At 54.3% G+C, this 21,132-nt stretch overlaps 3 protein-coding genes across 11 annotated transcripts; 2 read left to right on the top strand and 1 right to left on the bottom strand.

The window, feature by feature from the left end:
• Positions 1–117: 117 nt before the first annotated feature.
• Positions 118–20,686, bottom strand: LOC147040525 (tetraspanin-8-like). 4 transcript variants are annotated; one of them, XM_085902161.1, is made up of 16 exons: positions 20,488–20,686; positions 20,275–20,395; positions 15,276–15,416; positions 12,840–13,065; positions 12,633–12,691; positions 10,799–10,939; positions 5,103–5,133; positions 3,849–4,994; positions 3,181–3,361; positions 1,302–1,364; positions 1,102–1,221; positions 942–1,016; positions 770–865; positions 579–689; positions 408–491; positions 118–340 (listed from the first exon to the last, which is right to left on the bottom strand). In XM_085902161.1, exons 9-16 carry the CDS (start codon positions 3,187–3,189, stop codon positions 260–262), a joined length of 639 nt encoding a protein of 212 aa, XP_085758287.1. In that variant the 5' UTR covers positions 3,190–3,361; positions 3,849–4,994; positions 5,103–5,133; positions 10,799–10,939; positions 12,633–12,691; positions 12,840–13,065; positions 15,276–15,416; positions 20,275–20,395; positions 20,488–20,686; the 3' UTR covers positions 118–259. The 4 variants fall into 4 exon arrangements, with proteins under 4 accessions (XP_085758287.1, XP_085758285.1, XP_085758286.1 ...); XM_085902159.1 differs by having other exon boundaries at positions 3,147–3,361; positions 20,488–20,684; XM_085902160.1 differs by lacking the exons at positions 15,276–15,416; positions 20,275–20,395; positions 20,488–20,686 and having other exon boundaries at positions 3,147–3,361; positions 12,840–13,563.
• Positions 4,195–12,525, top strand: ptpro (protein tyrosine phosphatase receptor type O). The gene is made up of 25 exons (XM_085902882.1): positions 4,195–4,242; positions 5,343–5,715; positions 5,791–5,946; positions 6,006–6,149; positions 6,220–6,633; positions 6,740–6,901; positions 7,132–7,328; positions 7,430–7,550; positions 7,630–7,823; positions 7,930–8,041; positions 8,117–8,280; positions 8,359–8,479; positions 8,555–8,688; positions 8,753–8,891; positions 9,037–9,157; positions 9,230–9,298; positions 9,807–9,890; positions 10,377–10,412; positions 10,491–10,572; positions 10,643–10,733; positions 10,841–10,917; positions 11,023–11,157; positions 11,236–11,358; positions 11,439–11,593; positions 11,669–12,525. The coding sequence occupies exons 1-25, from the start codon at positions 4,195–4,197 to the stop codon at positions 11,922–11,924; spliced, it is 3,708 nt and encodes a 1,235-aa protein (XP_085759008.1). The 3' UTR covers positions 11,925–12,525.
• dyrk2 (dual-specificity tyrosine-(Y)-phosphorylation regulated kinase 2) lies at positions 12,932–20,657 on the top strand. 6 transcript variants are annotated; one of them, XM_085902152.1, is made up of 7 exons: positions 12,932–13,081; positions 15,071–15,174; positions 15,577–15,895; positions 15,976–16,139; positions 16,395–16,784; positions 16,862–16,952; positions 17,045–20,656. In XM_085902152.1, exons 3-7 carry the CDS (start codon positions 15,595–15,597, stop codon positions 17,644–17,646), a joined length of 1,548 nt encoding a protein of 515 aa, XP_085758278.1. In that variant the 5' UTR covers positions 12,932–13,081; positions 15,071–15,174; positions 15,577–15,594; the 3' UTR covers positions 17,647–20,656. The 6 variants fall into 6 exon arrangements, with proteins under 6 accessions (XP_085758278.1, XP_085758277.1, XP_085758279.1 ...); XM_085902151.1 differs by having other exon boundaries at positions 13,006–13,086; XM_085902153.1 differs by lacking the exon at positions 12,932–13,081 and adding an exon at positions 13,146–13,244.
• Positions 20,687–21,132: the final 446 nt, after the last annotated feature.

Raw genomic sequence — 21,132 nt, 5'->3', positions numbered from 1 at the left:
TGACGGCCAGAGGGGGCGCCGGCCGGCGCTCAATCGCGAGCTCTCCGCCATCGGCCTCAACGCAAGTCACTCAGATCAAACATTCAAAAAGTACTCCAATAACCAGTTGCGGCAAACTGACGTTCATCAAAGTACTCATTTATCAAACAGAAATTGATGCGACAGCAACTAGAAGGCGTTATCCGTCCGTCGACGCCACGTGAAATCATCTCCGAGCAACGCTGTGTAGTCCAAGGAGTTGCTGGCGCACGTTGAGACTTCAGGCGGAGGTGGTGGTGGTGGCGCCGCCCTGCTTGGTGATCTGGCAGTAAAGGATCATGGAGAAAACCATGCCGGCGATCTGCAGATAAGACACACACACAGTCTTGATTGGAGGCCAGCTCGCAAATGTGCATTTGCGCTCTGACCAGCAGGACGGCGATGCCGAAGGCGAAGCCGATGACCACCTCCATGTTTTTCTCCAGCAGGCTGATGATCTGCGTGGAGCACGGCTGCGGGCGGGGAGAGACGCGCGCGTCACACGGCGCCCATACGCAAAAGCACCCACCCCCGAGGGATGACGACGTAAAGGTCCCGACCGTGTTGTAGAGGTTGTCGGGGCCGCAAAGCGGGTCGGGGCCGACGCATCGGCACGAGTCGGGGGGGACGTCCCAGTCGGACGCTCCGTTCACCAGGCCGCAGCACTTGAGCTGCGCGAGGCGGCGGCAAAGGTGGCCGTTAGTGTCGGGCCGGCGTACGAGCGAGCGGCGCCGAGGAAGCCGGCCGTCACCGTCCACTGCAGCTTCTCCAGGTCCTTCTCGATGTTCTCGGGCTGATCGGACAGCGGCGTCAGCTTCTGCAGGCGATCCCTCACCCACTCCTTCACCTAAAGGCACATCCGGCGGCGCGTCTCAGCGCATTCCCACGCCAACGCGGAGGAGCAAGCGGGCGGGCGGGCGTACCTTATTCTCGCCCACGGCGCCTAGAATTCCTCCCGCCAGCAGGAGGATGAAGATGAGGAGCAGGCTGGCAAAAAACTGCACCGCAAGCACGACATGATGATGCGTTCAATGTGACACAACCGTGCGTGTTGATTTTAGCGTGGCGGCGCTCCTGCCTGACCAGAATGAGCAACCATCTGTTCTCCCTGATGGCGCCGCAGCATCCGAGGAAGCCCAAGAACATGATGATGACGCCCACGGCGATGAGGAGGTCGATGCCTGGCAGGTACTCGTTGGTGATCTGCCACCAAAAGCAAAGCTTGACGACGGAGGCGGCGGACGGAGGGAGGGAGGGACGGGTAGTGGCCGACTCGTCCTTACGCTGTTGCCGTCCTTGTAGACTTTCAGGAAGATGGACACGCCCAGCATGATGCAGCCGCTCAGCTGCGCACATAGCAGTTGATCAAAAAGCAAACCAAACCAAACTAGAATTGGCAATTTCTGGAGAAATTGCGTGTGAAGGCGAAGGCACTTCACACTATTGTGGGACTCGAAATGATGATTAAATGACAGAAAAATGATAAATTAATAATGATGATTAAATCAAATAAAAACGGTAAATTAATGATGATGATGAAAGTAATTATTAAAGTGATGTGTTAAAATTGAATGAATGAAAAAAAAATCATGGCCAAGCAGGATTCGAACCCGCTCGCGGACGTTGCTCGTGTTTAGGGACCATTGTATTCTCACTGAGCTAAACAGCGACTATGTGTTTCCTGTGGTGGAATGTTGCTATTAATCAAGAAATTAAAATGGTGAACGTTAAAATGGTAAAATGATGTTTTTAACTTAAAATTAAATGAATAACTAAATGAAAAATAAAAACGGTAAATTAATGATGATGATGAAAGTAATTATTAAAGTGATGTGTTAAAATTGAATGAATGAAAAAAAAATTATGGCCAAGCAGGATTCGAACTCGCTCGCGGACGTGGCTCGTGTTTAGGGACCATTGTTTTCTCACTGAGCTAAACAGCGACTGTGTGTTTTTTGTGGTGGAATGTTGCTATTGATCAAGAAATTAAAATGGTGAAACGTTAAAACGGTAAAATGATGTTTTTAACTTAAAATTAAATGAATAACTAAATCAATGAATGAAAAATAAATAAATAAAAAATAAAAGAGTTAAATAAATGAGTTAAGGAAAGAAATCATGAAAAAAGTTGTCAGATGTCAAAATTCGAACTTGAACGTCGCTCGTGTCTAATGCGCCATTAAGAATGAATGGGGGATTTTAAGGCACAAATTTGCTAATTATGCAAAAACGGTAAATGTTATGAACAAATAAAATACTAGCAGTCATGCCGTGAATTTTTGGAACGTGTGAAAGTTGGAATGGAGTGAATCGGTTAAAGCATGTGGGAGTAGTTAGGTGTCAAAAAAGTGGGAGGAATAAAGTAGGATAATAATAATAAGAAGAAGAAAAATAAAGTAGAATAACAATAGTGTGAAGGCCTTCGCCTTCACACTAACAACCACGGCGCGTGGACCAATCCAGGGTGCCGCCTCCATCGATCATTCAACAGCCGCTCTCATCAATCTTTCAGGCCATAAAACACCAAGGGGAGCGAGTCAACGGGGGGGGACACGCGGCCGGCGCATTGCGTCCACTGGAATTCAAAACGCGCCAGCGCACGTCGCAAAAGTCTTAGTCAGGGAGAGGCAGCCGACAAACCCGTTTTGGACACAAAGGAGTGAGGCTCCAAATAGGAAAGAAACGTTGTCAACGTAAGAAAAGGAGGCCCAAAAGTACATCTGGTCTGATCAAACAGCCAAAAAGTTGCCAGCTAAACAATCTGATGCAAGGAAATCCCCCCCCCCCAAAAAAAAAAAAAAAAAAAAAAAAAGAGGACGTCTCAAAATGTGGACAACTAAAAGAACACCAAGCACAATAGGTAAAGGGGGAACCAAAATCATCATCCAGAACTCACTTGAAACAACGCAGCCTAGCAAACGGTCCACACGCAATTTAAAGATGACCAGCCCAAAATAAAAAGTCAAAAGCGAAGCAAAGCACAGCAATTGCGCCTTTGCAACATAAGGCCGGCCCGTGAATAAGAGCTCCTCTCTTATTTGAACAAATCAATTATTAATCATGCTTCACGACGGTCGGAGAAAGCAAAAAGCAGACAGACACTTCAATCCAACATCCCAAAAGCTCACCCAGAAGAGAAGGTTGAAGAAGAAGAGGAGATACTTGATGCATTTGTTGACCGCCATGTCGTCACGCTCCTCGTTGCTCGTCCAGGTGCGGCTTCTCGACACCTTTGCTCATTCGCCGAGCCTGTTCAACCTGTTCGCCCCCCCCCCGACAGTCATTGACAGCCAGAGCAGGAAGGGCTTTGGGAGGGCCATCTTCTGCCAGCAGAGGGCGCAACCTGCAGACAAAAACCCACCCGCACGCACGCACGCACGCACGCACGCATTCCGGTTATCGTATTCCGAATAGACTATCACATTCGTATTTGTCTTGATGAAAAATACGTTTTTAAATGTTTGATGTACATTGAGAATGAAAGGAAAATGTTTTGGATTCAAGTAGCTCATTGGCGTTTTGGCTTTTCTCGATTCATTTAGCATTTCAAAAGTGAAATACTATGAATATTTGAAATGACATTCACATACTAATTTGATGAGTCCATTTTTACAAAAGGTTCAAACCAATGACAAATGCATTATCATATTTTACTCCATTACAATTGGCCCAAACTAATCAAATACACCATTTGACATCAAAATAAAGCGAAATCTGTTTGTATTTTAGCCAAAAGGTTTGATTCAGCGCAATTTTGGTATCAAGAGATCGACCAACTGACTGGAAGTTGTTTTTAAGTTTGTTTTTTCTCCTTGCGTATCAGCACTCACACAATGGTGATGATGACGAAGACGGGCGGGCTGGAGGCTGAAGACCGAGGGGGAGGCTGCGCGTGCGTCGCACGATCGGTCGCTCCTGGGCGGGGCTTGGCGTGCGTGCGTGCGTGCGTCCGTCCGTCGCAGCATCTTCTCGCGCCTCGGGTCCTCGCTCACAAAGAACCGGTCCGGTTCGGTTCGGAAAGAGCTGCCTGCCTGGCTGCCTGCCTGCCTGCATGCATGCATGCATGCGCGTGAGTCAACATGACGAAGATGCGACAAGAATAGGCGCAGACAAAGCCACGCACACACTCGGAGTCACTCACCATTGTCTGGTTAACGCGCGCGTGCACGAATAACGATGCTGTATTGCCTTGTGCTCGTGGCCCAGCTGCTCGGTTCGGTCGAGGTAAGACTGGCTTCGAACCTCTGACGCCTTTGTGTGTGTGTGTGTGTGTGTATTTGCGTGCGTGCGTGCGCGCGAGAAATGGGTCAGTCGGCCGGAGCCCGGCGTGAACGCGCACAGGGCCCCGTTGTCGCTCGCTTCCTCCGCGCGCAGCCGCTGTCGCGTGCACGTTGTTTATTGACAGTGGTCACCTAGCATGTCTGCTCTAGTTGGCTAGCTGTGGCTCGCAGCAGCAGCAGTTCTGTGTTTGAATCCCTCACACAATGTCCCTAAGTGCAATGACAAAGATTTTCTAGTCACACGACTGATGGGCCACTAGTGAGTGTGTGCTGACATTGGCTAGCGACCACTTTGCTCGTCTATTTTTTGGCTTTATATGTGACGGGCTGTCGGACTTGTGTTTTGTCGAAGCGTTCTGCGCTTGGCCGGCGACCGCTCCAAAGTTTATCCTTTTGACGGCCGAGGCCACGTGCCGTCGTTTGCGAAAACGGAGGCCTCCTGCCGACAGAGTCGAGCGTGGACTAAGATTAGCGTGAGCGACATTAGCATTCAAACCGCCCCGGGGGTCAGTCTCGGTGTCCACGGCGATGCCGGAATCCCAAACGCTCAATGAGCATCTCCTTTCATCTCCGTCGTCAAGGAGACAGTTCAGCGGCCCGGCCTGGCCCGGCACACATCGGCAAACCTTTTGTCAATCTTCTCTCGAACACTGGCGAGTTGTCAAACGTTCGTCGTGTGCAAAAGAAGGTCGCTTCCTGTAAAAGGGGGGGGAAGGGGGACATTTGAAACAGTAAACCATCTGTTAGCAGAAAAAGATCAATCGAAAAGATTAGATTGACAATATAAAAAAGCGAAGATGACACCTGTGACGTCTGCGGTCCGGGGTGAGCTGAGCTGGAAAGACAAAACAAAGAAGAAGTTGATGGCCGGAACGTGAATGAGCGCGCTTGTGCGTCGTGGGCTCGCTCGCTGGATAGCTGGCCGTCGCTGAACACATCTGCGGCCGGCTCGTGACTTTGGAGCCGAGCCGAGCCGAGCCGGCCGGCCGGTCCCGTCTCTCTTTCCAGTAGCTAGCGAATGGCTGCCCGTTCAATATCGGGCAGGATGGTATCAATGAGCATTTTCCCAGCCAGCCAGCCAGCCAGCCAGCCAGCCAGCCAGCCAGCCAGCCAGCCAGCGGTGAAGGAAGCGCACAGTGTCTTTCGTGTTTTCAGGTCATCGCCGCTTTCCGGGTGAGTCTGAGCGAGGCCGGCCAGATCGCGGCAGAGCTGGAGACCTCTGACCTTCGGGAGAACGTCACGGCGTACGCGGCGCAGATCAGCGGGGAGCCTCGGCCCGCCGTGCTCCCGTTCGGGGAGCCCGGCCGGCCCGTGCTCTTCAACGCGTCCTTCCACGGCCTGCGCTACAGCGTGGGCCTGCTGCTACGACGAGGACGGCTCTGGTCCAGACCCGTGGAAAGCCTGTCCCTCCTCACCAGTGAGCAGACCTCCGCAGAGTCCCCACGCGTGGCGTCGCTGCGCCTTTCGACCGGAGCTCTCCTGTCGCCAACAGGGCCGCTTCCTGTGAGCAGCGTGCACATTTCAGACTACAAGGATTCTCCGGAGACCGGCGTGGTGTTTGACATGGACACTCCCGCGGGAAACCTTTTCAGCAGAGTCAACATCAGCTACAGCGAAGGGAGCCAAAGGCGCTCCATGCTCTACAAAGGTGCGAGCCGGCCAATGTCAAAGTAGCTCTGCGCACTCACTAACTGTGCTCTTTCCAAGACTTCTACGAGGGGAAGACCGTGTTCAAGCACTGGCTACCCGGGGTGTGCTACCGCAACGTCACCTTCCAGCTCATCTCGGAGGCCGGCGCCTACCAGACGGCACAGAGTGACATCACCCACGTGCCCGTGCATCACAGGACGGGTACGAGGACGACCCACTTTATTCCCAGACCTTCGGATAGTGACGCCGACCTCCTCCTCCTCCTCCGCAGTGCCGTACCCTCCCCTCGACATCTCGTGGAGCGTGGTGGACCTGAGCCAAAGCCCGCCGCGGGAAAGCCAACCGGCCGGCCGACGCTCCCGCCGCATCCCGGGCACGGAAGAGCCGAAGCCTTTCCGGGCCTCCGCCGAGGCACGCAATCTGAGCGCCGGCGCAGAGAGCACGGACGCTCGCGACCGTTGGCTGGACTCTGCCGCCGAAACCTCCGCCGGCAGCGAGGACGAGTTTGTCAACGGCGAGGCGCTCGAGTACGAGGACTCCAACGACACGGGGTCGGCGATGGCCCTCCCCGTCGAGTCTTTGCTCCTGCCCGCTAAGATGCCCCCCGTCCTGCTGGAGGTGCGCTGGCTGCCCCCCAGAGCGCCCACCAGCTACGACGGCTTCAACATCTACATTGGCAGAGACGGTAGGCACGGCACGGCACAGCCCGGCACGGCCCGGCCCGGCCCGGCTCGCTCCATACGTCCTCTGCAGAAAGAAATTTGACTGGCACCCGACCCGCCCCTGTCCAGGTAACGCCACTCAGACGGCCAGCGTGGACGAAAGCACTCACGAGTACTTCACGGAGCTGGGCGAGGCGGGAACCTACAGCCTGCGAGTGGCCACCCTCAGCGCGGCGGGAGACTGCGAGGCCAGAGAGAGCACGGCCGATGCCGGATTCACCTTCTACCTGGGTACGTCAGCGTTTTGCTTCCAAAGTGCAGTCTGGCCCTGGGCCAAACTAGACCTACTCCAAATCCCGCTGCGCTAGGGGTTAAGAAGAAACAAGCGCAGGCAGCAAAAACGTGCTCATCGATGTTACCGCTGATGGCAAATTTCAGTGAAGCACAATAAGGTCCCATCAAATACAAGCCAGCCAGCCAGCCAGCCAGGTAAAGTGAAGTCCCCCATCTCGGCCCGACAGGTCCCAAGGGGGAGCTTCTGCGTGAGCTGCGGCAGCGGCCGCGGGCGGTCACCGTGCGCCTGCTGGACTCCAGCACGGCCGCCGTGTCCTGGGCCCGGAGCTCGGAGGCCCACGACGGCAGCATCGTGTCCGTGGTGTCCACCACCTGCCTGAAGCCCAGCCTGAGTCAAAGGATGGAGAGCAACTACTGCAGCGAGGTAACGCCTGCCTGCGTTGCGTGGCTGCCTGCCAACCGCCTGGCCTGGCCTGGCCTCGCCTCACTTGTCGAGAAGTTTGACCTCACTGCATTCTCGGATAGGAAAACTCAACCAGCGCCATCGTCGGCAACCTGACGCCGGGGGCTCAGTACCGGGTGGTGGTCTACCACACCAACGGACCCCTGATAAGTCCTCCCTCCGAAGCCGTCATCATGGATATCGGTGATTAGCTGGAGGATATTGTGTGGCTAGGCCAAGACGCTTTGCAAGCAAGGCTGGTTGTCGTCGTTTTCGTCGCCAGAGCCCACGGCCGTGCGAGAGCTGGCCGTGTACCCGATGAGCCCTACGGCGGTCATCTTGAGCTGGCAGCGTCCCTATCAGGTGGCCTTCCGCAAGTACGTCCTCCAGACCTTCTTCTTCAACCCCGTCACCCTGAGCTCCGAGTGGAGCACCTACTACGAGATCGCCGCCACCTCCTCCGTCATAGCGTCGGTGGTAAACAAACACGTCTCCGACGATCGACCCGATGCCAGGTGGCCTCGGGCTTCTTCAGCATCTCCAGCGGGGCGTTGCGCTCGCTCCTTCCTTCCTTCCTTTCCAGAGGGTAACCGATCTGCTGCCGGCTTGGTACTATAAGTTCCGCGTGACCATGGTGACGTGGGGCGAGCCGCCGCTCACTTGCTGCGACAGTTCCACCGTCAGCTTCGTCACAGGTAGCCAAAGCGCCGGGACGGCAACCGCCGCATTATTTTGCCACGGGGGCTCAGCTCGGGGATTTTGTCACTCAGCTCCCGAGGCGCCGCACATCTCTTCGGTGGATTACTCCCACGGAGTGCTGTATGCGCGCTGGACATACGGCGAGCTCTTTGTGGACCTGCCGCACTCCAGGATCACGCACTGGCAGGTCGCGGCGGTGGGCAAGAAAGCTTCCCAGAGGAGCTACTCGGTAGACGTGAGTGTCCGGCTGTTTGTTGAGGCTCGCTTCCCAACTCTGTCGATCGAAAGGCACCGATACCGTTGCACTTGGCAGGTGACTCGAAATGCGATGCGGGCCAGCCTGCCGCTGCCGCCCGGCGACATCTACAACCTGACGGTGACGGCGTGCACCGAGCGTGGCCGCAACACGTCCGTTCCCGCCATCGTCAAACTGGGTCCGTGCGGTCGCAGCGGATCGAGCACCACGACGCGGACGCGCTTCTGACCGGCCGCGTGTGGCGCGCTTTCAGATCCGGCCCCTCCCAGGTCCGTGCACGCCGTCAACGCCACGCACTCGTCGGTGACTCTGCTGTGGAGCGAGGACGGCGTGGCGGATCACTATCAGGTGCGCTGCAAAGCCAGCCCGAGCGGAAAAGAGGTGAAGGTGAGTTGAGTCGGAAGCGACTTCCACGTCGGCCCCGCCCGGCTTACGTCTCGGTCCGCTTTAGACCGGAGAGCCTCGGGTGTCCGGCTCGCACGCGCTGACCCTTTCCGGCCTGATGCCGTCGTCCAGCTACAACTGCAGCGTGGTCAGCGTCAGCTACAGCACGCCCAGCAAGCCCGCCCACGTTACCTTCACCACCGCCGGTAGGTGGCGACTAACTTGACTGCAAGGAGGCTGACGGAATTCTCGCTAACGTAAAGGCCTGCTCGGTCGGGCCTTTGCTCAGCCTCCGTCCGGTTAGCGTCACAAGTTAGCCTCACTAGAGCGCATGTGTGCGCGCGCGCGCAGCCAAAGAAATGAACCCCAGCGTGGCGGCCATCTCGGCCTTGACCATCCTGAGCGTCCTGCTGTTCGGCCTGTCGCTTCTCTTCTTGCTGCTTCTCCGCAAGAAGCACCTGCAGATGAGCAGGTAGCCACCAAAGCGCAGGTAGGCGCAGCTTCACGCCGCAGAGTTTCACCACCCTCCCGTCTTACCATTCAGGGAGTGCGGCGCCGAGACCTTTGTCAACTTTGCTTCGTTCGAAAGGGACGGGAAGCTGCCTTACAACTGGTACGACGGTGCTCTTCTCCTTCTCGCTCTACGTTTGGTTTGGGAATTTAGACGACGGCCTGGCGTTGTACCGGCAAAAACGTGGCGTGGCGGCGTTCCACCTTGTTGTCAGTTTCCCCCCGCTCCCGGGCAAACAAATTGCAGAAGGCAAGGTGCTCACAAACGGCCACATTTTGCACATGCGTACGTCGGACCACTACCGTGGAATAATGGGTTGGCCGCGGTCAACTTTGATTTATTTTGCCACGTCCGGGTCACATTAGTTAACGGCGATTAATATAAGAGCCGAAAGACGGTCAGTCGCTCATCGCAAAACGCTCGGCCGTCGGTGGCCTTTTGTGTTCCGTCGATGCGAGCGGGAATCGACGACGACGACGAGCCGAGCTCAAGTCAATGTTCCTCTTGACGCGTGCTAATGAAGCGGCGGGGGCAGCGGCGTGTAGGTGTCTCTCTGTTAGTGTTTTATTCTTTTTGTTTCTATTTGCCCCCCCATCCCCCATCCCCTCAGGCGAAGAAGCCTCTTTGCCTTCCTTACCCTTCTGCCATCCTGCCTTTGGACTGACTATCTTTTGGCTTTTTATATTAATCCATGGTAAGTAAGCGAGCCAGCCAGCCAGCCAGCCAGGCAGCCAGCCAGCCCCTCCGTTGGTTGTCCCGCAGGAAAAGTCTGGTGAGCGGGCAGGCGTTTCATATTTGATTTCATGACAATGAGAATCAAGATTAAAAGGACATTATGATTAAATTACAATTTAGAAACGGATCAAATTACAGTAAAATAGCTTTTCTCCGTCAACGGACAGATTTTTTTTTGTGGCACCTGAAGTGCATCACCAGACTTTTCTGAAAGCTTTTGTGAGCTGTGGATGTGGCATGCCGCCAAGGAACGGAGCAAGCGCACGGCACGGCACGACACGGCACGACACGGCACGACACGGCACGACACGGCACGTTTGGCTCGCACCACCGCCCCAAACGATTTCTCTCGACTTCAACCGCCTTGGACTTTTGCATGTGGCAATGAGAAGCCGTAGTTTGGGGCTCCCGTTTTGGTCCGCTGACGCGTTTGTTTGTGTCGTAGGGGCAAGACGGCCTTAAAGAAGCGCAAGCTGACGAGGTAACGGCAGCCGGCCAAAGACGCTGCCTTTGGCTTTCTAATGACGACTTTCTCACGGCAATCTCTTATCTTCTCGAGTCCCGTGCAACTGGACGACTTTGAGGCCTACTTCAAGGAGCTGAGCAAAGACTCGGCCTACAAGTTCTCTCTGCAGTTTGAGGTGGGGAACGGCCCGCGCCTATCTTGGGCTCAAAAAGTCCACTCATCGGTGTCACGTGTCCGCCAAACAGGAGCTGAAGAGCGTGGGCCTGGACCTTTCCCACGACGCCGCCGACCTGCCCGTCAACAGGCCCAAGAACCGATACACCAACATCCTACCCTGTCAGTAGGCCTGCGACTAAGCGCTCCCTTCAAACTAAAATGAGGTGTCGAGGAGTTGCGTTTACCTGAAGCAAAGAGGAATGACTCGGACGTTTGCTCCTCGGCAGACGACTTCAGCCGGGTGCGGCTCTTCTCCCTGCACGACGACGAAGGCGCCGATTACATCAACGCCAACTACATTCCGGTGAGGACGGCAGCAAACTCGCCTGAAAACAGAAAACTGGGTCAGCCTCAATATGTATGGTCCAAAGAATCATTTCATAATGCACTTATTTTGGGGGGTTGGCAGGGCTACAAACACGCCAAAGAGTACATCGCCACGCAAGGCCCTCTGCCGGAGACGCGCAACGACTTTTGGAAGATGGTCCTGCAGCAGAAGTCGCCCATCGTCGTCATGCTGACGCAGTGCAACGAGCGGCGACGGGCAAGTCTCGGGTGGCGGGGTCAATTAGAGGCCGCCGGCTTTTTAACCGTCGTCGTGCGTTTGCCGCGTGTGGTCCAGGTCAAGTGCGACCACTACTGGCCCTTCAGCGACGAGCCCGTCACCTACGGCGAGATCAGCGTGGAGATGCTCGCGGAAAACGAGTCGCCCGAGTGGACAGTCAGGAAGTTCCGGCTGGGATACGTGAGTTGGCTTTTTGTTCTCCTTTGCTCTTTATCCATTACCGTAGTGAAAAGAAATGGTTAAAACGGTGGCACTCGCAGGCGGACGAGACTCGCGACATCCTGCACCTGAACTACACCTCGTGGCCGGACCACGGCGTTCCCACGGTCAACGCCATCGAGAGCATCCTGCAGTTCGTCCGCATCGTGCGGCAGCAGGCCAACAAGACCAAGGAGCCCATCGTGGTCCACTGCAGGTACAATCCGAGGGCGAGGACCAGTGGGTGCGCGCGCGCGCGCGCGTATGTGACGCTGCCCATTTGTTTCGGTAGCGCCGGCGTGGGAAGAACGGGCACCTTCATGGCCCTGGACCGCCTGATGCAGCACATCCGGGAGCACGACTTTGCCGACATCCTGGGGATGGTGGCGGAGATGCGCTCCCACCGCCTTTCCATGGTCCAGACAGAGGAGCAGTACGTGTTCATCCACCAGTGCGTCTTGCTCATGTGGCAGAAGAAGAAGCAGCAGCAGCCGCCGCCGCCGCCGCTCGCTTCCGACGTCATCTACGAGAACGCCGGCAAAACATAACGGCCGAGCTTGCGCCGTGCCACCGCATCATCCCCAGTCACAAAACGCTTGGTCAGGAAGCCGGACAAAAACGGAAGCCCCGCCGAGTCCAAGAGGCAAAAAAGAGCAATTTCACACTCAAAGGGAACAGCCAACTTTTTTTGTCTTTGCGTGGACTTGGTCGCAACCTGACTTGTTTTTCTTTGCAGCTTTTTCTTTTGTGATGATTGGCCTTCTCTTTTCCTTCCCTCCAAAAGCAGAGCCCGCAGCGCGCCTTAGCAGAGCTCATCCAATTGTTGTTAAGCAATCGGCTGTCAATGATCATCTTTCCTCTGCGCTAAATTTCCATTCAGGATCCATTTCAAGTTCCCCAGCACTTGCTTGGAGGTGTGTGTAAATATTGCCTAACTCACTGCTGTTTCTACTCATCATTACTGGGTTTTTTTTCTTCTTCTTCTTCTTCTTCCCCCTCTTCTGTGTTGTTTGTGAACCAAGGGTGGGCAACGTAACGGCTGCGGGCCATCACTTTCACCCGGCAAGAGTCGCGGAATATATTCCCCTTTGAACGTTTTTTTTTTACACTTTTAACATTTTGTTTACCTTGTGAAACTAGTTCTTCATAAAAAAAAAAAAAAAAAAAAGGACTTCAACATTTCATTTTGTCATTGTATTAGGTTACTTCATCATTCCAATCTTCAATGTCAATTTTGACAGTAAACTTCAACTTGCCTCTTTTGTGAAAAATTGCCGACTGTTTTTCTGCCGCTCCACGTCCACTGTGCGCCACGCTACAAGGAAAAAAAGGCAAAACGTCAGTATAGATGGTCCATGTTTCCACCGAAGGCGGCTGGCTTTGCTTGGCATAAAACAACGGTTGGTCCCTTGTAATGGTAGCAGAGAAAGGTTTGCAGCAGCTCACAGTAAGCAGCTCCTTACCTGAATAACAATGAAGAAGATTGACCCTGGCATTTTAACCTGGGCCGGGCCGGCCCACCCTGAGCGAGCGAGCGGGCGGGCGGGCGGGCGAGCGCGTAGCCTTTGTCCCTGATCTTGATTGGTTCCCTTTGCGGTCCATGTTGCGACCGAATTCAACTCAAGTGTGGGCCGGTCGGTCTCATCATGGTGGAATCATTGCCGCTCCGCCGGGCATCTGCCCTGCAGGCTAGAAGGTCGGTAAGGTAAGGTACGGCACTGCACACATGAGCCAACACACACAAGGGAAGACTAGCATAAAACGAGACTTTTTTTTTCTCCCTGTGAATGAGCCCTTTTTGTGTGCGTGCGTGCGCGCACGCTGTAAGAGGACTAGTGGCACTAGTGACTCCACTTCCACTGCTTGAGGTAAGCGGAGGAGGAGGCTGTGCGTGTGCGAGTGCGTGTGCGTGTGTATGGGCGGGCGCGAGCGAGCGGAGAGCAGCGGCCGCCATGTTAACCAAGAAGCCCGGAGCCTCGGTCCTTCTGACGGGTGAGCGTAACCAACTGCGGCCGGGACGAGTGCACCCGAGCACGGCTGGGCGGTGCAGGGGGGGACGAGGGAGGGGACTTGGCTCCAGGAGAGAGAAAGAGAGGGAGAAAAAAAAAATCGAACAAGTTGCAAGAGAAATGAGAATCTAGCTGTCCGGCTAGCATGCTAAGTGATAAAAATAGTCTCTTGTGATCCCGGAGTGTGCATGATCCGCTAACGTTAGCACAGAGAAGCGACAGACACTCGATCAAATGAATATTTGATCTGCTTTTTTACGCGCTGCTCGACACAAACGCGACTCTTGTGTGACGTCACCAGTACTTAATGTGGAGCTTTTTTTTTTTGGTGGGGTGGTCAGCAGCTCACGCTCAACCCAGCTAGCTGTTCGCTCCTCACGTGAATTGCTGCCGCCGCTGTCATCCTAAATGCGATGGTTCTAGCGATAAGCTTGAGAAGCCGTTGAAGGACGAGAAGAAGCCACCACCGAGGCTCAGAATGCAAAGCATCCAGTAAGCATGCGACGTGGTAAAAATAGTCTGGTCTCCTGGCATGAGCAGAATGTACACTACTGGCACTTGATGAAATGCAACGTGGTGTGACTGACTTTTCGCAAGCTGCAGTTCACTGCTGCTAGCTGCTCGATCATTGCCATGTTCTGCCGCTCTTGTGTCGTTACTGTGTAATAAATAGAAGTTGCTAACAGTCCATTTGCTAACATTGCAAGTCGAACTTTCTTTCCGTGGAGCTTCACGGAGGATAGAAAGCAGTCGACTCGGGCTAATACTTGAATTGGGTTTGGCTTGGGCCACAAACGTAGGACAATTGCAAGATTCCATTCACCTGTTGATATTTTGGACCCATCCTAAGAATTGCCGAAAACAATTTCCGTCCATCCCCCCCCCTCCAAGAATAAATAAATACAATTGAGTGTCGCATGGGTGAAAGATGGCTATTTTTGCAAAGCTTTCTTATGGGAGAATATTTCCTGTCCACAGGGTAATTTTGGGCACAAATTCAAGCGTGGGAACGATATGGAACACCACGTGTTGACTCGCGGCCGCCCATCCGTGGTTGAGGCCGCCCATCCGTGGTTGAGGCCGCCGCCGCCGTGCCACGAATGCGAGTGACTTAGCGGGCGTCAGACCCGGGCTGGAGGATGTCTCGTGGTGCGACGGCCGCCTTCTTGTCTTTTTGCCAGAACCGGTGGGAGGGGGAGAGTCGTGGACACTTTCCCACCCGTCCTGTCCGGCAGCATGCCGATCACGCTCGCCGCCTCTGGCATTTCCGGCGCGGCGGGTTCGCCGACGCGCGTCGCGCTCGCATGCGCCGACCGATATTACGAGCGACTAGACTAGCGTGTCCTGGCTGAATCCGCAAGCGTTCTAATAACGTCGTTGCACTTCAACTGGTCCAAATGTCGGCAATTTGGCCCCACGGACGGGAAATGTTCTCTTGGATTTTGGAGCGCGGCTGTCCGTAGAGCGGACTGGCGGTCTTTGCGGTAAGACTGCCGCTCAATGCTTTGTTTTGAGATCGGGGGAAGGAAGCGTGCTGGCTCGCCGTTTGGCTAGCGGCCCGAGCGGCACAACTTGGAGGCGGCTCGCTGCCCTCATTAGCGGGATTACACGGCGGCGACTTGCGATTAAAATGTCACACGCCATCTGTGGCCTTTCGAGTCACTTTTTGGGCTTTTTTGTCGCAGGCAAAACGGGCGAGCCGGTCTTCTCTCCCGGTCACGGCGGCTCCCTGACCGCATCTCCCGTCACGCTGCCGCCGCTGCGCAACGGCAACCTCAACCCGCTGACGGTACGTTTGCCGGCTAAGGTGTGCGGTCACCGTGGCGACGAGGCAGCCGCTCACCGAATGCGGCCATGCCTTTGTGTGCATTGTGAGGCGGCTTTCCTCACCTGCGTCCAAATGAAGACCCGCTTGACAACTGCACATACAGGTTGAGTTTGTTCCGTGCACACGACCGTCACGCCAAGCACCGGCGTCTCGGTGTTTGTTCCTGCTCGACAGAGTGGAAATTCCATTCGTCTGCGCCAACCCTTCAACAACAACAACAAAAAGAATTCTAATGAAGCATTTTGAGTAAAGAGAAAGTATTGATTGAGAGCGTTTTTGTCTCACTCTTTTGATGCGTTACAGCACCACGATGTTCAATTTCAGTGCAATAAGCGCCGTCCTATTCAAAGCTTTTGCCCTCAGGGTGGCGCTAAAGCAGCCATGTCAGAGGGCGTGCACATCACGCAAGTGTTGGACAACGGCGGCGTCAAGCGTCCGCATCAGAGCGGCCCGCAGCTCAACGGCCTGGCGCCGCTCACCCCCTCCCGAGCGGAACGCCCCGCAGCCGCCGCCGCTGCTGCCGACCCGGACTCGGGCCACCGCGGGCGCCCGGGCGGCGCCACGCACAAAGCAGCCGACGTCAAAGCCAAGCCGGCCGCCTCCACGCCTGAGCAGGCCATGAAGCAGTTCATGCCCAAGATGTCGTCCTTCGAACATCACGAGGTCTTCAGCTTCCCCCAGGGTGAGCGGCCGCCGCACGACCCGTCCGTCCGTCCGTCCGTCCGTCGGCCGCTGCTCAAGCTCGTCGTCTGTTCTGCCTAGTTTACTTTGTGGGTCCCAACGCTAAGAAGAGGCCGGGGGTCCCGGGGGGCGTCAACAACTGTGGCTACGATGACGAGCAGGGCTCCTACATCCAAGTTCCGCACGACCAAATCGCCTATCGCTACGAAGTCCTCAAGGTGATCGGCAAAGGGAGCTTCGGACAGGTACGAGCGAGGCGCAGCCTCATCTGGTACGGAGTATTTTGGAGAGTCCGTCGTTTCGATTCCAGTTTCGACCTTGGCGCCGATACCGGTACTGGCCCATCGCCGCTCGGCCTGACAAATGAGATCGGTTCTTTCTACGTCGACTTGACGAGCAAATGAGCGTTCGTGCGGCGCGTTTGCGGGAAACAAAGACCACCTTGACGGCCGGGCTACGTACGGGCGCGCGACTAACCCCGAGTCGGCCCGCCCCCGCAGGTGGTGAAGGCGTTTGACCACAAGACGCAGACGCACGTGGCGCTGAAGATGGTCCGCAACGAGAAGCGCTTCCACCGGCAGGCGGCCGAGGAGATCCGCATCCTGGAGCACCTGAGGAAGCAGGACAAGGACTCCGGCATGAACGTCATCCACATGCTGGAGAACTTCACCTTCCGCAACCACATCTGCATGACCTTCGAGCTGCTCAGCATGAACCTGTACGAGCTGATCAAGAAGAACAAGTTCCAGGGCTTCAGCCTGCCCCTGGTGCGCAAGTTTGCACACTCCATCCTGCAGTGTCTGGACTCGCTGCACAAGAACCGCATCATCCACTGCGACCTCAAGCCCGAGAACATCCTGCTTAAGCAGCAGGGGCGCAGCGGAATCAAGGTGACACGGGTCGCACCCACACCACACCCAATTCGAGTCAATGTCCTCGAGGTAACAAGCGCTTCTGTGCTCATCAGGTCATCGATTTTGGCTCCAGCTGTTATGAACATCAGAGAGTTTACACCTACATCCAGTCCAGGTTCTACCGGGCGCCGGAAGTCATCCTAGGTAAGACGTCGACATTGCCGCTAAGCAAAGGAGCCCTGCCTGCCTGGCTGGAAAAGCCGGGCCGGCCGCTGACGGAAGGGTCGTCGTCGCAGGTTCCAGGTACGGGATGCCCATCGACATGTGGTCCCTGGGCTGCATCCTGGCCGAGCTCCTGACGGGATGTCCGCTGCTTCCGGGCGAGGACGAAGGCGACCAGCTGGCCTGCATCATCGAGCTTCTGGGCATGCCGGCCCAAAAGCTCCTGGACGCCTCCAAGCGGGCCAAGAACTTTGTGTCGTCCAAAGGCTACCCGCGCTACTGCGCCGTCACCGCGCTGCCCGACGGCACCGCGGCCCTCAACGGCGGACGCTCGCGGCGCGGGAAGCTGCGAGGTCCGCCCCGCAGCAAGGACTGGAGCGTGGCGCTGAAGGGCTGCGACGACGCGCTCTTCCTGGACTTCCTCAAACAGTGTCTGGAGTGGGACCCTGCCGTCAGGATGACGCCCAGCCAGGCGCTGCGCCACGCATGGCTGAGGAGGCGACTCCCCAAACCGCCCGCCGACAAAACGCCGTCGTCCAAACGCCCCCCCCCTCCCGCTGACGGCGTCACCTCCATCTCCAAGCTCTCGGCCAAAACCAGGACTAACCCGGCGCCCATCACCGACGCCAACGGGAACCTCCAACCGCGGACAGTGCTGCCCAAACTGCTCAGCTGAAAGTGAGCGCACCCCCCGCCCCAACGGCTTGAGGCTGGCTGGGGTGCGTTGGCACGGGAAAAGGCAGCGTCCACGGTGGTGCGTTCAGGCTCCTCCGGTGGAGTGCCGCAGACAATCATCACAAAGGCTGCTGAAAGGCCATTATTTATCTATCAACAATTAAGACACCAAAAGTTTCTGGAGGAAATGTGCCAACTGGCACGCTCATCCGCGTCGGGCGGGGACTGTTGGCCGGCCACATGGAGCCACGAGCGGGCTTAGCTTGCAGAGAAGTCTTACACGGCGTGCTCGGTCGCTCAGTAAGTTGACTCGAGTGCTTTGTTTTCAGTTAGAGGCTTCTTGTTTGGCTGCAATTGGCATCATGAGAGAGAGGACAGACACGCAATGCTTTCATTTTGCTAATACTGCCAATTGAACGACGAAAAAAGATGACCGACCATCCATCCATCCATCCATCCATCCATCCATCCATCCATCCATCCATCCATCCATCGTCCCCGTTAACAGCGCGTTACACTGTGAGGGCGTCAACCCTTTTAAGCCATTTTCTGTCCTCCGACGTGTGCGTGCCTGCCTGCGCAAAATCTCTCGCATCAAGTGAACGCGCAGGCGTGATGTTATTTATGAATATTTATTAGACGTGGGGGGGGTTTTCTACCAGGATGTGCAGCAAATACTTGAATGTGTGCGCATGTTGATTTGAAAACGCAAGTGGCAGCGGCACGACGGCGTTGACGTTAGCTCACGGTCGAGCCAACACAAGAACACACTACCTGTTTGTGATTTTTTTTAACCCCCCTCTGCCCGAGTTGACGAAACATTTTGTGCCTTCAAAGACGCTCGCCGAGCCACGATGCGTTCGATTACTGTTGTGAGAGGCGGGGCTAGGCGCAGACATGTGATCAGCCAGATGATGTCGCCAACGATAAACACGGCAGGGCTAAGCTAACACTAGCCAATCCACCGCTAGCGACAGAATGCTAGCTAATATGCTGCACTGACGTTTGTTTTTGTACTCATCATGTTAGAACCGCTGAGAAAGCGCGAGTTACAGTTTGAATGAGCGTTTTTACTGGTTACTAGCACAAGTTTTTTTTTTTTTTTTGGGGACCGGGTCATGCTAACTTGACTTGCGGATGTCTCAATCCTAACCGCTGCTCTAGAAGCAAGTATCAACAAGCGTTTGAGCCAGCAGTTAGCGTGAGCGGTTGGTTTTGTTGGGGAAAGCATCAACTAACACTAGCCAATCAACCGCCGCCATCCAAACACTAGCCTCTGCACTGCCACTGACGTTGGTTTTCTATTCACGACCCACTGCCGATAGAGCGCTAGTAGCACAAGCACCGGAACTAGCTACTAGCATTAGCGTCATCATTGTGGGTACCTCAACCTAAGCTCAGCTGTGATGATGACGACGACATGACAAACACCCAGGGCATTTTTTGGGGGGGCTGATTCTACCGAAGTGCATTCCTTAGCGGCGAGCTAGTGGCTCAAAGAGAGGACAGATGCAAGTTGAGTTTGGTGAAAGGTCGCAGCAGTCACTTAGAGCTAACCTCTTGTTAGCCTTTTGCCTGCAGCTAACCTGCGAGCTGGGCTGTGGCTAGCTTGTCTTAAGACGGACGCACGGCCGGACAGACAGACACTACTGTTAGCTGTGCTGTGTTTCTGTAGCGTTTGTGGGTTTGACGTCGTGCGGAGAAACGAATGCTGTGGCCAATTTTACAATGTACTGTATCTTCTATCCACTGTACACTAGACACACACACATTGGGTTTTTCTTTTTCTAGTGAGCCTTTGTAACCTTTTATTGTGGTAGAATATGAATATGAATACAACTTCACTGACTACAATGAAACAATCAGGTGTGAGATAATGAATGAATCCTCTGGATTTTAGCCAAACAGATGATTGAGTGGCATTTTACGGAGCCTCTTGTTGCCTCGACAACGACTCACAGCCAATAATGTCACCGGCCAGGTTTTATTGTCATGGCTCATTGACACACGCACTCGGGCGATGTGGCACTTCTTTTCGTCCTCCCTCCTAAAAATAACAATTAAGCACCGACTCGCACAAGCTGACCTGCTGGTATCAAATTTGCGAGAGGCCAGAGTCGGGTTTATTTCCGGCAAGTGCCTTCATTTCACACACGTGGCGAGCGTTTGCGTCCACGCGCAACCGTCTCGTTCGGGCACGTTGATCGTGCGCATTCACTTCACATTTCAAACTTGAGATACTTGCCAGTATTAAGAGTCGCCAACAGTTACCCGGGCAGAATTGCTAAGACGTTCATTCTTTAACGTGGGAGCGATCATTTATCTTAAATAGGATTCAAAATAAACTAACGATGAGGCATTTCAGAAAGGGAGACTCAAAGAAAACAAGACGCTTCCTGTTCAGTCAGTGATATGAAATAAATCATCATGTCAATTTATGAGAGCAACATGCGTCCATTACTGTGGTACTAAATAGTTTGACATTATGATCTTCTGTCTGGCCCATTCATTCAAGAGAATTTCTCCAAGTGCACTTCCATCATTTGAGTTGAAGTCACATGACGTAAATGTTGATTTCCAGCATTTCAGCACATTAGTCGTGATAAAGAAATGGCCATTTCCATCTTACCGTCAATGATGAGCTGGCGGTCACCCAAAATGAGGTCACCGTTAGCGTCCAAGTATATCAGTGCAGCAGCCTCCTGGCAAGAGGTAGCCGACTATTATATGAGCCTCACTCCTGAATTGACCTGTAAACACAACGCCACACTTGTCATTTCATTTGTGGCGTCAGCCTTCTTATTTGCTCAAGAATAGAAGAAGACAACGTGCGTTAGCTTACGCTTGCTTGTTGTCCCAGTAAGCTTAACATTTTCTCTTCAAAATCGACCAGTCGTCGAACTTGAATCTTCAAAAATGATCGCAACAAGGACAGGTTGTCGAGGTGTAACTTCAAATTGACGAGTTAAAGCTTCTGAAGATAGCGCTTTCCGTCCTTTCCACTTTTGCCGCCTGAAGTTTAATTACCGGGCACTTCCGGATTCAGTTTCCTGGTCCGTTCTTCTTCTGTGTTTTTTTTTTTTGGGGGGGGGGGGGGGGGGGGCTTTGGTGCTAACCCTAATTAGCATTACAAACAACAGTGTCAAACTGGGTACAGAAATATATTCATAAGGTAACAAATTTAAAACCCCAATACATACTGGTAATGAAGAAAAGTCGAGTGTGTGACGACTAACTGGACTCTATACAGAGGGAGCAATTAAGCGTGTGCTCAATCGTGTCCACTAGATGGCAGCAAAACACAACGTGACTACACTAGATACGGCGTACGCAACAAGCGCCATCCAAAACAATGTTCATTCAAAAAATGGGTACGCGCACACGCCTGCAAACACAACATTATACGTGACAACAGACTTCGAGACAAATTAGTCAAATGCTACTGTCAATTTACGTTGGCTTGTCACCTGTGACGTGTTTGTGGAGT

This window comes from Syngnathus leptorhynchus, chromosome 21, assembly GCF_054491065.1.
Source record: "Syngnathus leptorhynchus isolate UIUO chromosome 21, UIUO_Slep, whole genome shotgun sequence".
Lineage (NCBI taxonomy): Eukaryota > Metazoa > Chordata > Actinopteri > Syngnathiformes > Syngnathidae > Syngnathus > Syngnathus leptorhynchus.
The sequence above is the reverse complement of the archived record's forward strand: the minus strand, read 5'-3'. Positions and strand labels throughout refer to the sequence as shown.

Excerpts from the sequence above, each read along its gene's own strand:
- LOC147040525 (XM_085902158.1), bottom strand. The coding sequence starts at position 2,495 with ATGGAGGCGGCACCCTGGATTGGTCCACGCGCCGTGGTT. Across the intron at positions 1,222-1,301 it reads TCTACAAGGACGGCAACAGC|ATCACCAACGAGTACCTGCC; the intron begins GTAAGGACGAGT and ends TTTTGGTGGCAG. Across the intron at positions 690-769 it reads TGGAGAAGCTGCAGTGGACG|CTCAAGTGCTGCGGCCTGGT; the intron begins GTGACGGCCGGC and ends CGCCTCGCGCAG.
- ptpro (XM_085902882.1), top strand. The coding sequence starts at position 4,195 with ATGCTGTATTGCCTTGTGCTCGTGGCCCAGCTGCTCGGTTCGGTCGAG. Across the intron at positions 7,329-7,429 it reads AGAGCAACTACTGCAGCGAG|GAAAACTCAACCAGCGCCAT; the intron begins GTAACGCCTGCC and ends ATTCTCGGATAG. Across the intron at positions 9,891-10,376 it reads GCTTTTTATATTAATCCATG|GGGCAAGACGGCCTTAAAGA; the intron begins GTAAGTAAGCGA and ends TTTGTGTCGTAG.
- dyrk2 (XM_085902148.1), top strand. The coding sequence starts at position 13,329 with ATGTTAACCAAGAAGCCCGGAGCCTCGGTCCTTCTGACGG. Across the intron at positions 13,369-15,070 it reads AGCCTCGGTCCTTCTGACGG|GCAAAACGGGCGAGCCGGTC; the intron begins GTGAGCGTAACC and ends TTTTTGTCGCAG. Across the intron at positions 15,896-15,975 it reads GGTCTTCAGCTTCCCCCAGG|TTTACTTTGTGGGTCCCAAC; the intron begins GTGAGCGGCCGC and ends TGTTCTGCCTAG.